The sequence below is a fragment of the Calidris pugnax genome, unplaced genomic scaffold (genome assembly GCF_001431845.1).
Source record: "Calidris pugnax isolate Ruff unplaced genomic scaffold, ASM143184v1 scaffold245, whole genome shotgun sequence".
Lineage (NCBI taxonomy): Eukaryota > Metazoa > Chordata > Aves > Charadriiformes > Scolopacidae > Calidris > Calidris pugnax.
In genome coordinates this window covers 68,867-86,877 of record NW_015090982.1, presented here as the reverse complement: position 1 = coordinate 86,877, position 18,011 = coordinate 68,867, and the positions used below count along the sequence as shown (strand labels likewise).

At 58.2% G+C, this 18,011-nt stretch overlaps 1 protein-coding gene across 1 annotated transcript; it reads left to right on the top strand.

Annotated features, from left to right (window-relative positions):
- Nucleotides 1–2,511: 2,511 nt before the first annotated feature.
- On the top strand, nucleotides 2,512–6,974 carry BTG2 (BTG family member 2). The gene is made up of 2 exons (XM_014953744.1): nucleotides 2,512–2,732; nucleotides 3,694–6,974. Exons 1-2 carry the CDS (start codon nucleotides 2,570–2,572, stop codon nucleotides 4,032–4,034), a joined length of 504 nt encoding a protein of 167 aa, XP_014809230.1. The 5' UTR covers nucleotides 2,512–2,569; the 3' UTR covers nucleotides 4,035–6,974.
- The last annotated feature ends 11,037 nt before the right edge of the window (nucleotides 6,975–18,011 follow it).

The window sequence follows — 18,011 nt, the reverse complement described above, 5'->3', positions numbered from 1 at the left end:
GAGCAGCGCCCAGATGGGCCAGGACCCCGAGTGGTGTGATAAATTGCTGTGAGAAGGTGATAGGGGCTGGCAGGCTGCGTGCCGACGGGCGCACGCGCCTCCTTATCACGGGGAGCGCCGCGGCCAAAGCGCTGTGCCAGCACCGGGAGCGGCTCTCTGGGAACCGGCTCAGCCTCCGCGGGGCTGCTCCTCGGGCAGAGGCAAACCCCAGATGATCTAATTCCCCGCCTCGGTTTTCTCCAGCTGCACCCACTTGCTTGCGGAGATGCCAAATGAGGCCCCGGCCATAGGAGGAGAACGCCTTTCTCGCTGGGGAGCGCGTCGGAGCTGTGGCTTCTGATCCTCCCCCGGTGCACGCCGAGGGAGGCATCTGGGGCCGCCAGACAATGGCTCGAAACAATCCCGCTCCTCTGCCAGGGAATATTCATTCAGAAATCCCATCCTGTTTTGATACTAACTCTCTCATGGTTGATCAAAGCGAAGGCAAGAAAAGAGCTGGGCCTCCTACTGTTGCTTTAGCTTCGGGCCAGTTTCAGCAGAAGCTGGGCGAGTGCCTTTATCCTGGCCAGCGTGGCTGGCAGCTGGGCCAGCTGGTGCAGGTCCCCGTTTTGTAGTGGCTTTAAGGTGCCGTCTGCATCTCACGAAGCATCAGGGCCCTGCACAGCTTGCCCTGGTTCTCCTCTCCCCTCCTGCTGGGCTGGATGGAGGCAACCCAGGACGCTTGGTTCTGCTCCGTGCTTGCCTTGGCTTGTTCTCCCTGCTCCGTGATCCGACACGTCCCCTGCGCTGAGGCCACCTCCTCCTGCATCCCGCTTTTCTTCCAGCCTGGCTTTTGGCTGGAGGGAGGCACCGGGTCCTGGGGTGTCTGCCCTCGCTCCTCACCTCAAACCCTCCTCAGGCAGTGACTCAAAAGTGGTTATTGTCACATCCCCCCTCACCTCCCTCACTGGTCTATGGCAGTGCAGGTGTTGGCGAGTTCTCCCTGCACGCTCTAGGGATCTCTGGAAAGGATCTGGCCTTCTCCAGGGAACAAGGATTTGTGATGTGTCTTGGGGAAGGCTGTTTGGTGATGGAAACCTGTCGGGGAGGGGAGACCCCCATGTGCAGAGGGGGACAGAGCCCATCTAGCTGTGAAGGCAGGAGGGATGGAAGGGCTGGACGCCGGGGATGGGTCACTGCTGCAGCCAGTGCCGGGTGACTGGTCGGTGTCATTCCAGGCCAGCAGAAAGGCTGCTCCGATGGTGCCCATCCAGCACCCGGAGCCCGTGCAGAAGCACAGAGGACCCCAGGGCCTGATGGCTGTTGGGGACACATCCCTCAGAGGGCTGGAGCACCTCTCCTATGAGGACAGGCTGAGAGAGCTGGGGATGTTCAGCCTGGAGAAGGCTCCAGGGAGACCTTATAGTGGCCTTCCAATATCTGAAGGGGCTACAGGAGAGCTGGGGAGGGACTCTTTGTCAGGGAGTGTAGTGACAGGACAAGGGGGAATGGTTTTAAATTGGAAGAGGGGAGATTTAAATTGGATACTAGAGAGAAATTCTTTATTGTGAGGGTGGTGAGAGCCTGGCCCAGGTTGCCCAGAGAAGCTGTGGCTGCCCCATCCCTGGAGGGGTTCAAGGCCAGGTTGGAGGGGGCTTGGAGCAACCTGGGCTGGTGGGAGGTGTCCCTGCCCAGGGCAGGGGGGTTGGGACTCCATGATCTTCAAGGTCCCTTCCAACCCAACCCATTCTGTGTTTCTGTGACACCCTTCCCCTCGCACCAGCTCTGGTGGCACCGCTCCTTCAGTCCCTTGCGTTTCGGTGAGTGACTTGCCAGTGGCCTGGTGGGGACAAGCCTTGGCTCTACCCTTTCCGAGGCACCACGTTCCTTAGTGGAAGTGGCCCATGGACTGACCCGCTGGTGGGGAGGGTTGGGAACATGATCCCATCATCCCGGGGTTCCCTGCAGCGGCCGGGGAGGCTGGGCTGGGGGGGGACAGGGGGACCGGGCCTCCTTCCCACACCCCACCAGCATCCTGGTGACCCGGGATCAGCTGGGGGGGGTCCCCGGGACGGCAAAGGGACCGATCCGGGATCCGGGAGGGGAGTTTCCACCGCTCAGGACGGTCCGGGAGCCGTTACTCTGCCCCCCCCACCCCGGACCGGTCACCTCGAGCTGTCGGGGTCCCCCCGAGCCCACGGGTGTCACAGCCCCGGGAGTGGGGGGGGAGGGGTCTGCCCTGGAGTAGGGGGGTGCGGAGAGAGGGGGTGGGTGAGCCCAGCCCGACCCCCGCCTCCTCCTCCGCCTCCTCCCGGGTCAGCCCCAAAAATAGCCCTCCGGTAACTGCCCCCCCCGCTCCCCCCCTCCCTCCGCCGTTGTCATCACGGCGGCGACGTCACTCCTTCCACTGCGCTGAGGTCAGGCGCTATTAGCATACCGCGCCCTCTCCGCCAATGGGAGCCGCCGCCGCGATGACGCCTCCCCCGGCTGCGCTATTTAAGGGCGGCGCGGGGCCGGCGGCGCAGACCCAGCCGTTGCCGTAGCCCAGTGCGGGCCCTCCGCCGCTGCTGCCCCTCCCCGGGAGCCCACCATGAGCCAGCGCCAGAACCAGCGCCGCGGCGGCCCCCGGGCCGACATGGCGCCCGAGATCGCCGCCGCCGTGGGCTTCGTCTCCAGCTTGTTGCGGACGCGGGGCTGCGTCAGCGAGCAGCAGCTGCAGGTCTTCAGCGGGGCGCTGCGGGAGGCGCTCGCAGGTGAGACGCGGACCCTCCGGGCCGGGGAAGAGATGGGCTTTGCCGGGAGGAAGATCCGCACTGGTGTCTTCCTCTCCCCCCTCAGGGCCGGGCGCCCGTTGGTGTCCCTTCCCGGTGCCGCCTGTGTTGCTTCCAGGACCGGGGGTCCCTCCGTGGATGCCCGTGTCCTTCCCTGACACCCAGCTGTGTCCTCCTCGATGCCGGTTACCTGTTTGTGCCGTTGCCTGGGTGCCCACCCCCGTCCTTGGGGGGTTCCGGACAAACGGTCGCCTCAGCCCTTGAAGGCGAGCAGGTCCCCTGCCCAGTTTGCCGAGGGTTTTGTACAGCTCCCTCCTGCCTTCTCCCGGCAGCAGCCCGTCTGCTTAAAGCTCTCTTTGCTGGGGCTTGAGATGGAGAATCCGCAGCTGCTCTGTGTGCCCTGTGCCCCGGCAAGTGGGACTCAGCCCTGAGTCAGTGGGGCTGGGCATTCCCCTCCCCACAAGTACGTCTGGGGCTCGGCACTAACTGGGTGGTTCAAGGGTCTCCTCCCAGCCTCACACAGCCTTGTGTTATCAGCCCTGAGGAGGGGTGGTTTGTTTGTGCTGAGATAAGGGGTGGCGACGTGCCCCTGAACTTAAAGAGAATGACCTGGATGTTACTCCCTGGCTGGGGTGCTTTGTTGTTGGCGATACGGTATCTACCCTGGCCACCCCAGCCGTTGGGGTGAGAAGGTGTTGGGGTCCTGTTGCTGCAGCCCCCGGGGCTTTCTAGGACCTGAAGAGCAGTGCTCCTGAGCCTTGGAGCAAGCAATGCCTGAATAATGGAGTGCTCAGCTCTGGAGCCTCTGTCTGATGGAGGCAGCCTAAGGAGGACTGGGTTTCCTCCGCTTGCAGCGAGGTGTGGGACCCCCTTTGGGACTGCAGCAGGACAGACCTCCTCACAGCTGCTGCTCACCACTCTCCCCTTCTCCCTTCCCTTGCAGAGCACTACAAACATCACTGGTTTCCCGAGAAACCCTTCAAAGGCTCTGGGTACCGCTGCATCCGGATCAATCACAAAATGGACCCCATTATCAGCAAGGCAGCTAGCCAGATCGGACTCAGCCTCCCCCAGCTCTACCAGCTCCTGCCCAGCGAGCTCACCCTCTGGGTGGACCCCTACGAGGTCTCGTACCGCATCGGTGAGGACGGCTCCATCTGTGTCTTGTACGAAGCGACGGCAACGAAACCCGGGAGCTCCTACGGGATGCTCACCTGTAAGAACCAGCTGATGTTAGGTCGCACCAGTCCTTCCAAAAACTACATCATGACTGTCTCCAGCTAAATACTCCTCTTGTCCTTACACTGCCAAGACACAGGCTACTGTATACCTCACCTGAGGATCTATTTTTAAGATGAAGAGCTATTTATATTTTTTAAAAAAATCCAAGAAAATCCAAAATTAAAATATTGAGCACTGCTTTGAACAGAAGCAGTGTTCTAGGTGCCTTTTTTAAAGCTGTTGCAAGCTTATGAGTTTTTATTATGAAGCCGATATCTACCTAATTAGTGTTGGATGGCAATTTTGGGCTGGCTTGCTCACTTGGGCAGCTTGGAATGGAGGAAGGGGAGGGGGTGTTGGGGGGGGGAGAAGCCAGGCTGGGAAGTGTGGCTTGGTGGTGGGAGATGTCTGTGTCACCTTCTCGCTGTCCTGGTACCCAGCAGTATTGCTGGATGGTCATATTGTTGGAGAAGGGACGGAGTTGGTATCTTTCCTCCACTAACTTCTGCACTCCCCAGCTGGTCTGATCTCTCTGGGGCCTGGATATATTGTTTGGGGGAACCTTGCCTCAGGGCTGGGGGATGTTGGGGACCCTGGAATCCCTCTCTTTGCTCTTGCACATCTCTTCTGGACCCACTTAATGACCTGAGTCTTGCAGCTCTGCTCTGCCCCACTCCCAGCACAAAGTGAGGGGGAGCAGGGCCTGTTTCCACCTCCTCCATCTTTCCTGTCTGAAAAAAGGCCCATGTGGATATTGGTGTCTCCTGTGAAGTGGAGCAAGGCAGAGCTGTGCTGGGGGGTCAGGCCGTGCAGAGAAGGTCCCCAAGATGGATATTGTAGCTACTGTGGTGGCACTGGAGTACTGGTTGTTCCTGGTGCTCCCCAGTACCTGGCTATCACCCACCACTTCCTGCATGCTGAGAAGGGGACTCCAGACCCTCAAACCAGCACTCAACAGCTGTGAATTACAAAGCCTTTCTGCTGGGTGTGACTTAAAACATCAGCCCACGACCTTCGGTGCTCCCAGGGTGGGAGTCTGGCCTCTTGCTTGTAAAAGTTGCCTAATCTGATGCTGACGACTTGCCGTGTCACTTCCCCAGAAGAGCTGAAGCAACTCGCCTTACGCCCTAGAGGTTGGTGTGTGAGAACCCCCTTTGCCCTTCCTGTCTTTTAATCAGAAGTATTGGGGGGGCTCTTTCCCTCCCCCATGTGTGTGGGATGCTCAGATGCTTTGGTGTCCTTACACCGCTTTTAAAGTCTCAGCACTTCTCCCCTTGCTTCCTCTGGGGGATCAGCACATGGTTGTCCCTGGGAGCTGTCTCCACTGAGACCTTGGTGAGGGGCATCCTCTGGTTCTCATCTCTTGGTACATAACTGTTTTGCACAATGGATGCCTGGTCCTCTGCTCTGTCTGTCCAAGCAAAACTCCTCTTACAGTCCCAGTGGTGCTGCTGTTCAGGGAGACTTTGCCCAAGTGTTCAGGATTTGGCCCTTAAACTGCTCTGGGGAACTACAGATGGGGTGGGAACTCAAAGTGCTGCCCCAGGAACTTTACCTACCTGTTGGGAATGAGCCTTTATCAGGATGTTGTATGTCCATTGCCTTTTTCCTAACCAGCTGGTGCTCTTCTGGTCATCCTGGGAGAAGTGATTGAAAAAGCAGGGCATTGACATAGTTGTTGGTAATGAGACTTTCCCAGATTTCTCTCAGCACACTTGTGTTTTTTTTTAACTTTCCTGTTTTCTGACCTGACAGTTGACTGGTGAAACCAGAGTTGTTCTTGCCCAGCCTTTGATGAATCAAGTTCTCAGACATTTGTGCAATATATTTCCAAATCTTGGGCGCTCTGGGAGAGGAAGGTTGCCTCCCAATTGCCACAGTTCTTAGCTATTTTTTTAATATATTTTAAAAAAATTAAATTGCAGCTCCCAACTCTGACTTCTGATGTGGAAAAGTAAGTTTGGATTTCTGTTAAGCTTCAAATCATGAATTCCAGAACTGGGAAACCAGCCTCAATTCTCAGATCCTTTTGAGTGAGTTGTCCTTGAACGGTAATAGCAGCCTGTGGCTCTGGGGTTGCATCACTTCCCTCTGCACCACTTGAGTTTCTCATGTCAGCAAAGCAGAAGCTGAAATGAAGCACTGGGGCTTTTCCCTTGGTGAACTTGTGCAATAGGTGACCTCACCAAGAGGGGAGTGCTTGGGAACTTCCAAAAAGCAAATTCCCTTTTCCAGGAAAAGGGATCTCAGTGTTGGTTGTTTTTTTTTTTTTTTTAAGTCCTCACTTAACCTGCTTATGTGGAAAGCCCTTGAGGAGAACTGCATCCAGCAAAGCAAACACTGCTCCTCCTGGACTCCTTGGCTGGATGTGGAGTTTCCTGAAGGCTGGTACTTCCTTGGGTTGTAATTTATCATGATCAAAGCAGTCTTAAGATTTAACCCCCTCCTTTTACTCTCTTCCCTCCCTCTTACCAGAAAAGTTTTTCAGGACAACAGCCCACACCAAAGGAATACACTAGAATTGCTTTTAACATGCCCCCACTTCAGAACCAAAATAGCCAAGTCTCATTCTTTTTGTCCCCAGTGTGGAGGAGTCTGATGTTAAAGGTGTCTTTTTTTTTTTTTTAGCTTCAAAACCAACTGAGCTTGGGTATAATCCATTTCTTTCTTGTAGCTGGTTTCATGTAAAAGCTGTGAATTAGTGTGATCTGTTGCCTTCTGCCTACAAGCCTGAAACTCAACTGCAGAGCTGAATGGTGTGTATTTTAAGACAGTGTATTTGAGGGGTTTCCTGTCATTTATTTTGTTTTTTTTAACGAGCTGGACTGTTGAACGGGACCTGCTTTTTGTATTTGGTGAAAATGGTAGAAAGTTTGTAAGCTACACTTGGAGGAGGGAGTGGATGGTTACTAATTGTATAGTAGTGTTTTTATATACAGAATGTACAGATCCTTTGACAGACGTTCGCTTTTGTTACTTTAATAAAAATGTAGCAGTATAAATGAGCCTTGTTTTCTTGCTGGGAACTTTTGTGTGCTCACAAAGAGGGTGAGGGTTGGGATTGCAGCTGAAATCCCACACTGGGAATGCTGTGGGCTTGGTTAAAGTGTGGGTGACTGTTAATGCCCAGCTCTGGCAAGGAGGAGGGTTAGAAAAGAAAAAAAAAAAAGCTGCTTAGTCAACATGCTGACTCCAAACCTGACCCTCTAAAGAGGAGGAATTAAGGCTGGGAATTGGTCTGGTGAGTAACACGGGGCTGTGGGTGTTCCTGCCCTCTCCTTCCCCGGGCTGGGCTCTGGCTGGGACAGGGGGGATTTATTCAAGTGTGGGGTTGTAGAAACCCTGTGTCCTGCCAGGGCATGAAGGTGTGACGTAGTTGGCTGCTGGATCTTCTACCCAGCCCCAGGAAGGGCATAAATGAAGTCCTGGAAAGAAGGGAGCTCTGATCCCAGCCAGGCACAGGGCAGTTCCTGGCTCAGCCTCTGCCCCCGCTGCCCTCCTGGGGGTGACGGAGCCAGCGGAGGAGGAGGAAGGGTGAGGGATCACGGGATCGAAATGTTGAGGATGCTCTGGGCCTGTCACGATACAGGCAGCTGGGGCTGATTCACTGGAGATCCTGTTGTGGCCATCAAGAGGCTGGAACCCTCTTCCCTGCATGGGGGTGTCCAGCTCGTGTTGAACCCCCATCTGTGCTCACCTTCCAGCTGGCCTGATTTAAGGACCTTTGCTAAATCATCTTGTGCCAGTTTCAGTCCAAAACTCCATTTTTATGGAGTTCAGGAGGGCTTGAGTTGCAGCCAGGATCCTTGTGACCCACCTTGACCTGCTCCCTGGGCCGGTGCCCTCCTGGAGGGGTGATGCTGAGGAGGGGGGGACACAGTCCTGGTCCCAGGGACAAAGCTCCTTCCTCTCCTCCTGCTTTTATCGTAACATGCCACCTTGGAGAGGAAAGCAATTTGTGGGCTGATTTTGGGGCTATGTCAAAGCCGCTCCCTTTTGAACTCATCCCTTCATTAGTTTAAACACACCCAAATTGCTGCTGGTGGTGAAACAGGGCTGTTGGGGAGGAATGGCTGTCCCATTCCCGACTGGATGTTGCTGATTAGCTCCGGAGTCATCCGGGTTCAAAGGCTTGGTGAAGTCAGATGACGGTGGCCTTCCTCCCTCTGGCTTGTCTGGACCAGTGTGCCCTGGTCCGTGGCCCATTTTCAGGCTGGTGTAGCCCGTGCCATGGCCAGTTTGCATGCCCTGGCCTGTGACTGGCATTTGGGCCAGCAGACAGAGCCAAGATCATCTAAAATTGTGCCTGCCCCATGGGGGGGGGGGCTTTAAGGTCCCTTCCCACCCAAACTATTCTGTGATTCTAAAATTTGAGCTGTTTGCAGCCCAGATAAAAATACAGCTCTTACGCCACGGGGTGTTTGGTGGGGAGTCAACGCCACCCCCGCCGCAACCAGATCCCCCCCCCGGCCTCTTCACAGGTGACTCACGTTCTATTTTTATTTTGCTTGTCATTTTTCTTCTGGTAGGATCGTGATACCTGCTGTACCAGCTGGGTGAGCTGGAGGGTGTGCCTTTATCTGTCCCCCCCCCAAAGCCTCTCCAAGCCCAGCCTCAGCTCTCAGCACGGTCTCTTGTCGCAGGCTTTGGAGCAGCTCTGAAAAAGACCGAAAGTCACCAAAACCACACTCATCTGCTGCTGCCCCTTGAAATAGGGATTTCTCCTCTTTCTGCCCAGCCTTTTTGCTGGGTTTCTGTGGGGATGTGTTATTGGGGTGTTTCTGGGAGGGGACGGGGAAGTGCCCAATTCATGGAGCCTGGGTCAAATGCCGTCCCCTGTAATCAGAAGTCTTTGCCTTTGACGTGTCCTCAGCCCTTTCTTTCCTGGTCAGTCCCGCCTGTTCCTGGGACACGGCAGGAGAGAGGAGCCCCACTGGCACAGCGGGGGCCAGGACAAACCCAGAGAGTGTCCCTCTGTGTGAGACACCCACCGAGAAATTAATTACCCTCTGTAAAACCCCTGCAGCAGGGAGTCCCCCCCCCGGCCTCTTCACAGGTGACTCACGTTCTATTTTTATTTTGCTTGTCATTTTTCTTCTGGTAGGATCGTGATACCTGCTGTACCAGCTGGGTGAGCTGGAGGGTGTGCCTTTATCTGTCCCCCCCCCCAAAGCCTCTCCAAGCCCAGCCTCAGCTCTCAGCACGGTCTCTTGTCGCAGGCTTTGGAGCAGCTCTGAAAAAGACTGAAAGTCACCAAAACCACACTCATCCCCTGCTGCCCCTTGAAATGGGGATTTCTCCTCTTTGTGCCCAGCCTTTTTGCTGGGTTTCTGTGGGGATGTGTTATTGGGGTGTTTCTGGGAGGGGACGGGGAAGTGCCCAATTCATGGAGCCTGGGTCAAACGCCGTCCCCTGTAATCAGAAGTCTTTGCCTTTGACGTGTCCTCAGCCCTTTCTTTCCTGGTCAGTCCCGCCTGTTCCTGGGACACGGCAGGAGAGAGGAGCCCCACTGGCACAGCGGGGGCCAGGACAAACCCAGAGAGTGTCCCTCTGTGTGTGACACCCACCAAGAAATTAATGTCCCTCTGTAAAACCCCTGCAGCAGGGAGGAAGGGCAGCGTGGGTGATGCTGGCTCTCGGGAGAACGCTCCCCTCCTGTCCCAGCAGTCTGGGAGGGATTTTAATACCTATTTAGAGTAAAAAAAGTGGATGGGCTTAAACGCCCTGGCCCCTGCGTGTGGTCACAGCGCTGTCAATCCTTCCTCACGGGAGCTGGGGCAGTTTTGGGGCTGGTCTGTTGGGGAAACACAGATTGTGCAAAACCCAACTCAGCTGCGGGGAACGTCCTGACCCGAGACAGGGTCCCCTGGGTCCCTGAGGATGTTTTGCTTGATTCACAGCAAAAAAAGTTCGCTTACCCGAGACAGGGTCCCCTGGGTCCCTGAGGGTGTTTTGCTTGATTCACAGCAAAAAAAAGTGCGCTTGATTGTTTTGGTTTGGGTTTTTTTTTTTTTTTTGGTGTATGTGTTGGTGTGCTCCTCTTTCCTGGGGTCCCTTTTAGCAGAAACAGGGCGTTTCTCAAAGTTACCAGCAAAGCAACATCAGCGATGTTGTTCAGGATGCGAAACTGCTGCTGGGGGTTATTTCTGCCCTTCCCACACGAGCCAGATCTCACCCCCCCGCAAAGCCCTGGTGTTCCCATCCCTGCCTCAAAGCTCTTTTACCCCTGCCCACCCCAAAGCTGGGGAGAGAGCAGGGCTTTTCCAAAAGGTGGCAAACGGGGCAGGAAAAAGGTGGCCGGGGCTGGTAGCCATGTGGCAACCGAGGCTCAGGGCTCTCCCCTCTTTGTCTCTGCAGCTGGAGGAGGGACAGAAGCGAAACCAGGCACCTCCCTGCACCAGCCAGGTGCTTCCTGCCTCCTTTGGTTGCCGACGGGGCCAGGGGAAGACAACTGGCTATTTCGGCTCTGCCGAGGCCAATCAGGCACCCTCCTGGGTGCTGCTCTGTATCTGGGGAGACGCAGCCCCAGCCCTGGGAAAAGGGGGAGGCGCGGGCCCCGGGGCGCTCCGTCACCTGCGGTTCCCCAGAGCCCAGGAGGATCTTTCCCAGGATCCGTCGGAGCCATAGAAGCTCCACCATCACGTGGCCTGGCAACAGGGAGATGGTTTGTGAGGGTTTGGAGGGGTTGGTGCCGCCCCAAGCCCCTGGGGTTTCGGGGTGCAGCCCTCCCGGCAGGCTCCGGCACCGCCGCTGCTGGCACCGGCAACCTCTGGCATCGCCCCAGTTTGCACCAGCAAACTCCAGCTTTGCCAGCGTTTGCTGCCGTGGTGGGATCGTGGGGTTATCTGGAGCAAACTCCAGCTTTGCCAGCGTTTGCTGCCGTGGTGGGATCGTGGGATTATCGAGGGAAGGGAGCTCTCAGATCATTGAGCCCAATCATCAACCTAATGCTGACAAAACCATCACCAAACCATGTCGCTGAGCACACTCAGATCATTGAGTCCAATCATCAACCTAATGCTGACAGAACCATCACCAAACCATGTCGCTGAGCACGTCGTCCACCCGTCTTTTAAATGCCTCCAGGGGTGGAGGCTCCACCACTTCCCTGGGGAGTCCATGGAGCCCCCCCACAAGCTCTGCCTCTGGTTCTGCACCCCCAGAGCTGAGCCCAGCCCTTCCCTGAGCCCCCCATGGTGTGGGCTGTCGTTGGGTCCAGGGTCTGGGTTGGCACAGGGGCTCCTGGTGGTTTCTATCCCTTGATTCCTGGCTGGGGACCATGCTCCCTGCCTGCCCTTCCTCCTCATAGACCTTCCTCTCCCTCCTCTTCCCTCCTCCATCTCTCTGGTCTTCTGCACAGGAGCCACAGCCAGACCTTGAGCTCTCCAAACCCAGGGACCCATCTCGGGTCAGCTCATCCATCCACCCACCCCTGAGCACCCCAACAGCCTCGGGCGACCCCCCCTAAACCAGCGGGGAGGGGAAGGCACCGCTCTGCCTTTGCAATCCTTGCTAAAAACTGAACCACCCGGTGGAAAAAACAAAACCAACACAAAAACCAACAACATACCAACAACCAAACAACTCTTCCTTCCTCCAAAAAGGTCACGGGCAGATGCACGCGCGTGTGCCGCAGCCGTCGCACGCCCACTCACTGCCCCCGCCTCCCATGTGGAGCAACAACCGTCTGGGCTTGCTGTGCTTGGAGGGGCTCCAGGAGCAGATGGGGCAGGCTGCGGCGCTGCTAACTTGAGATGGAATAAAAAAAATGACACACACACACACACACACACATCCCTTCCCCAAAGAACCACAAAACCTGCCAGCAGGCTCAGCCCCAGCTCCGCTCCCTGCCTGCTCGCCTCCCCTGCCAGCCTCCGGGCAGGAGGGCACAGGGAGCAGGGCCTGGGCACACCTCTGCTTGATTAAAAATATCAGGGGAATTAGAAATTCCGGGGAATTAGAAATCACAGGGAATTAGAGGGGAAGGGGGTCCCCCAAAATGGAGCGGGGGTCTCCTCCCAGTGCCCTGAGAGCGGGCACATCCCATGTCCCTGGGACACATCATCCCCCATCAAAGTGAGCAGGGACAAAAGTAGGGTCCGGAGAGACACAGCCCACCCTACAGTGGGTCCCCACGTCTCTCTGCTCCTGGGGTGTCCCCGAAGGGCTCAGGGGTCCTGGGGGGCTGACTCACCCCAGCCACCCCCCTGCCGCCCTGCCTGGGCGAGGGGCTACGAGGCTGGGAGGGGGAGAGGAGCCGCTTTTAGCTGCTTTTTTGTTTTCCACTCTCCCATGGGGAGACCCATCCCAACCCCAAACCCATCCCCATCCCGGCCCCCTCCGCTGCGGCTGCTCCCCTGCGCGGGGGCCAGCTCCGACGCTCTCATTTACGACCTGTTTTTGGGGGATAAAAGGGGCTTGTTGGTGGCAGCGAGCAACTGGTGTGCGGGGGGACAACTGTTGCCATCTGTCTGGTGGGGCGGTGGGGGGGCCGCGGCGGGGCCAGGGCCGAGGTTTTGTTTCTCCTTTCATGCACCACTAAACTTTGCACCTTTTGTTTCCCAGAGAAGGGCTGGGAGCTGGGGAGAAAAGAGGCCTCTGCGCTGCACGGGTCAGGGCAGAGCCCGCTCGGCTCGCCGGGGGGGGGGGGGGGGGGGTTTGCATACGATTCTTATTAAATATTATAATAGTAATTATTGTTATTTGAGGAGTGTGTTGGGCAACCCCGTCCTGAACCCCTACCGTCCTCCCCACCGCCGTGCCGCCCCCGCGCCGCACCCCGCGAGCTCCCCGGGCAGAGCGAGGTGCCCCGACACGTCCCGTGCTGCAGCCAGGAGCCACGGCTGCTGGTGCCAGTGGGGGGGATCCCTGGGGCACCCGAGGCTCTGTGGTGCCCTGCCATCCCCAAGGGATGCTGTGTCTGCCACTGAGGGATGCTCTGTCCCCCCGTCCCCAAAGGATGCTGTGCCCTCATCTCCAAGGGATGTCGTGCTCCCATCTCCAAGCGATGCTGTGCCCCTGTTCCCCAAGGGATGTCATACTCCCATCTCTAAAGGATGCTGTGTTCCCATCTCCAAGGGGTGCTGTACCCCCATCTCCAAGGGATACGGTGCCCCTGTCCCCATGGGATGCTGTGACCCTGTCCCCAAGGGATGCTGTACCCCTGTTCCCCAAGGGATGCTCCAAGAGATGCTGTGCTCCCATCTCCAAGGGATGCTGTGCCCTTGTTCCCCAAGGGATGTCATGCTTCCATCTCCAAGGGGAGCTGTGCCCTTGTCCCCAGGGGATGCTGTGACCCCGTCCCCAAAGGATACTGTGCCCCTGTCCCCAAGGGATGCTCTGCCCCTGTCCCCAAAGGATGCTCTGCCCCTGTCCCCAAGGGATGCTGTGACCCCATCCCCAAGGGATGCTGTACTCCCATCTCCACGGGATATTGTGCCCCCATCCCCAAGAGATGCTGTGCTCCCATCCCCAAGGGACACCGTGCCCCTTGTCCCCAAGTGGTGGTGTGCCCCCTGTCCCTGACAGACCCCATGCCCTGGCAGCAGGAGCGAGGAGGGCGCAGGCAGGCGGGATGGTGGGAGCAGCCAGAGGCTGCATTCGCTGCCCTGGGGCGGTTTGTGCTTCCTCGTGGAGCGGTGTCTGTGTCTGGGACGGGAGCACGGAGCCCCGGGCAGGTTCCAGCGGGTGTGTGAGTCTCACCACCTGCCTGAGTTGGGGCAGGGCTTTGAGCCACTCGCTTTGCTCATCATCTGCCTTCCATCGAGGCACATCTCTGGGCCCAGCCTGGAGCTGGGATGAGCTCTGCGTGACTGGGGGAGTGTGTTTCCCAGCTCTGGGGAGTGCTGGAGGAGGGTTTGTGGGGTTCCCCCCTCTGCCATGTCTCCACACCGGTGGCACTGCCCCAGGAGTGTCTTGTGGGCCACGTCTGAGCTTTGCCCACGGCTATTTCTGCTACAGAGCAGCCCTGGCCAGCCTCACGTCCCAGCCTGCAGCAACAAGGCAGAAGGAGAAGGATTTAAGGGTGATGCTGGGGTCTGCGCCCCAGGACCCAACCCGATCACAGAATCCCATGGGGTTGGAAGGGACCTCTGGAGATCATCTAGTCCAACCCTCTCCCAGAGAAGGTCCACCCAGAGCAGGTCCCACAGGAACATGTCCAGGCAGGTTTTGAATGTCTCCAGAGAAGGAGACTCCACCACCTCTCTGGGCAGCCTCTGCCAGGGCTCTGCCACCCTCAAAGTGAAGAAGTTCCTCCTCGTGTTTAGGTGGAACTTCTTACTCAAGTTGTGCAGCACAACCCCCGTGTGAAGGCAACACCCGCTCCTTTGGGGAACCGCTGGGAAATGTGTTACTGGGAACGGGCTGGAGGCAACAATATCCCTGAGCCCCGCGCGTCCCTGGCGTTCCCAGCTGCCAGACGAAGGGCGAGGCCCATTTTTCCTCTGACAATGCCCTTTTACCGAGGAGTTTATTTCTATTATAGCACCGGATAAAACAGCAGAGGGGAATTCCCATCTCCAAGGGGTGCTGTACCCCCATCTCCAAGGGATACGGTGCCCCCGTCCCCATGGGATGCTGTGACCCTGTCCCCAAGGGATGCTGTACCCCTGTTCCCCAAGGGATGCTCCAAGAGATGCTGTGCTCCCATCTCCAAGGGATGCTGTGCCCTTGTTCCCCAAGGGATGTCATGCTTCCATCTCCAAGGGGAGCTGTGCCCTTGTCCCCAGGGGATGCTGTGACCCCGTCCCCAAAGGATACTGTGCCCCTGTCCCCAAGGGATGCTCTGCCCCTGTCCCCAAAGGATGCTCTGCCCCTGTCCCCAAGGGATGCTGTGACCCCATCCCCAAGGGATGCTGTACTCCCATCTCCACGGGATATTGTGCCCCCATCCCCAAGAGATGCTGTGCTCCCATCCCCAAGGGACACCGTGCCCCTTGTCCCCAAGTGGTGGTGTGCCCCCTGTCCCTGACAGACCCCATGCCCTGGCAGCAGGAGTGAGGAGGGCGCAGGCAGGCGGGATGGTGGGAGCAGCCAGAGGCTGCATTCGCTGCCCTGGGGCGGTTTGTGCTTCCTCGTGGAGCGGTGTCTGTGTCTGGGACGGGAGCACAGAGCCCCGGGCAGGTTCCAGCGGGTGTGTGAGTCTCACCACCTGCCTGAGTTGGGGCAGGGCTTTGAGCCACTCGCTTTGCTCATCATCTGCCTTCCATCGAGGCACATCTCTGGGCCCAGCCTGGAGCTGGGATGAGCTCTGCGTGACTGGGGGAGTGTGTTTCCCAGCTCTGGGGAGTGCTGGAGGAGGGTTTGTGGGGTTCCCCCCTCTGCCATGTCTCCACACCGGTGGCACTGCCCCAGGAGTGTCTTGTGGGCCACGTCTGAGCTTTGCCCACGGCTATTTCTGCTACAGAGCAGCCCTGGCCAGCCTCACGTCCCAGCCTGCAGCAACAAGGCAGAAGGAGAAGGATTTAAGGGTGATGCTGGGGTCTGCGCCCCAGGACCCAACCCGATCACAGAATCCCATGGGGTTGGAAGGGACCTCTGGAGATCATCTAGTCCAACTCTCTCCCAGAGCAGGTCCACCCAGAGCAGGTCCCACAGGAACATGTCCAGGCAGGTTTTGAATGTCTCCAGAGAAGGAGACTCCACCACCTCTCTGGGCAGCCTCTGCCAGGGCTCTGCCACCCTCAAAGTGAAGAAGTTCCTCCTCGTGTTTAGGTGGAACTTCTTACTCAAGTTGTGCAGCACAACCCCCGTGTGAAGGCAACACCCGCTCCTTTGGGGAACCGCTGGGAAATGTGTTACTGGGAACGGGCTGGAGGCAACAATATCCCTGAGCCCCGCGCGTCCCTGGCGTTCCCAGCTGCCAGACGAAGGGCGAGGCCCATTTTTCCTCTGACAATGCCCTTTTACCGAGGAGTTTATTTCTATTATAGCACCGGATAAAACAGCAGAGGGGAAGGACGGGGCTGGAGCGGAGCAGCTGCCCTTGCTGACGGGTTGGCTGCTTTGTTGTGAGTTAAAAGGCTGGATTTGGGGCTGAGACTCCCTGTCTCAGCCCTGGTGCTCCCTTAAAGCGTGAGGGCTCGTTGGCCCCCCGTCCTGCCCCCCGTGGGGGGGACCCCTGCAGAGGCACCACCTGGGATCTGCCCCAGCAAATTCCCCCACGGTGAAGATTGTGGGGGTGTTTTGGGGTGCAGCCCTGCTTAGAGGCTGGGGGGGGACACATGACACCCTCTGCCGAGCTCTGCCAGCGTGCAGGGGGGCTGAGCTTTCCTTTTTCTTCCTTTTCCCACCTACTTTGGGGATGGGGTTCAGCTCCAGCCCCCAGGCTGTGCTTCTGGGTCCTTGTTGTGCTGAGAGAGCGATGCACCCCCTCTTAGCACTGACCCTAAAACCTGCTGGGGCAGCAGGGGGGAGAAAAACGATGCTGAGACTGTGTCCCCCCCCATAAAACCCAGACCCCCTGACAGCGAGCCATCCAGCCCAGAAAGCCCCCGTGGCCATGCCAGCCCCCCAGCAGCTTTAGGGCTGGCAGCAGCTGATGCTGGGGAGGGCTGGGGGCCGTGGTGGGGCTGGGGAGGGCTGGGGGGCCACGGTGGGGCTGGGGTGTGGGGGCCACGCTGCCTTTTGAAGCAGAGACAAAGCCCGTCTTGATATTTACGGCACGTGCAGGGGGAGCGGGGGGCGTGCGGGACAGATGGCGAGTGAAACAAAAGGGGAGGCAAGAATGGGAGCTGAACAGATTGGGAATTCCTGACCCGTCCCTCTCCCCGGTGCCCAAACGCTGCTGGGGAGCAGGACCACCTTCCCCCAGTGCTCCCCCCAAAGTGGTCAGTCCCTTTGGGGAGGGGGAAGGGGGCAACCTGCTGGGGCAGCAGGGGGGAGAAAAACGATGCTGAGACTGTGTCCCCCCCCATAAAACCCAGACCCCCTGACAGCGAGCCATCCAGCCCAGAAAGCCCCCGTGGCCATGCCAGCCCCCCAGCAGCTTTAGGGCTGGCAGCAGCTGATGCTGGGGAGGGCTGGGGGCCGTGGTGGGGCTGGGGAGGGCTGGGGGGCCACGGTGGGGCTGGGGTGTGGGGGCCACGCTGCCTTTTGAAGCAGAGACAAAGCCCGTCTTGATATTTACGGCACGTGCAGGGGGAGCGGGGGGCGTGCGGGACAGATGGCGAGTGAAACAAAAGGGGAGGCAAGAATGGGAGCTGAACAGATTGGGAATTCCTGACCCGTCCCTCTCCCCGGTGCCCAAACGCTGCTGGGGAGCAGGACCACCTTCCCCCAGTGCTCCCCCCAAAGTGGTCAGTCCCTTTGGGGAGGGGGAAGGGGGCAGAGCCCCACCAGCTGCTCTAACTCCTGATGCCCCCAGATCCTGAGCCCCCAGAGCCTGACCCCCAAAATCCTGAGCCCCCAAAATCCCAAGCCCCAAAATCCCAGCTCTTATTTTACTCCTGATGTGGAGCTGCATGAGTAGGACAACCCCCATTCCATTTCTCCAAGCCTCAGTCTTCTCCTCCGTGAAATGGGGCTGCAGCTCGTCCCCGATGGACGCCGGGGAGGCCAGGGGTCCTGGCCATCTCCCCCGCCGACGTGCCGGCCCCCTCCCCGGCCTCTTTTCCTGCTGCCTCTGCAGTTTCTCTTATCTCTTCCCAGCAACGTGGCAGCTGCCGCGGGCCGGATCCAAGCAGCTTATTAATAATCAACTTTTATTGCTCGTCCCATGGCCAGCACGTCTGCAGATGGCCAGGCGTGGCGGTGGCAGCCCCGACTCGGTCACCGGTCCTTTTGTCCTCCTCCTCCTCCTCCTCCACTTCACAAAGGTTTTAGGTTAAGTCTGGGAAGAATTGAGCAAAGGGAAGCACCGAAGGACGTGACTCCGGGTTACACTTCCCTGGGGCCGTGACTCACACCAACACTCACACCCGAATTCGAAGCCCCAGAGATCACGTCCCTCGACTCGGGGGGTGGCTCTGACCCCCCCCCCAATGGAGGGGTCAAACCCGTCACCCGCGGCCTCCCCGCTTTCTTGGGCGCTTCTCC

What these genes read in the sequence shown, in the direction of transcription:
- BTG2 (XM_014953744.1), top strand. Translation starts at nt 2,570, where the DNA reads ATGAGCCAGCGCCAGAACCAGCGCCGCGGCGGCCCCCGGGCCGACATG. An exon ending in GCTGCGGGAGGCGCTCGCAG is followed by an intron (nt 2,733 to 3,693) that starts GTGAGACGCGGA and finishes CTTCCCTTGCAG; the next exon opens with AGCACTACAAACATCACTGG.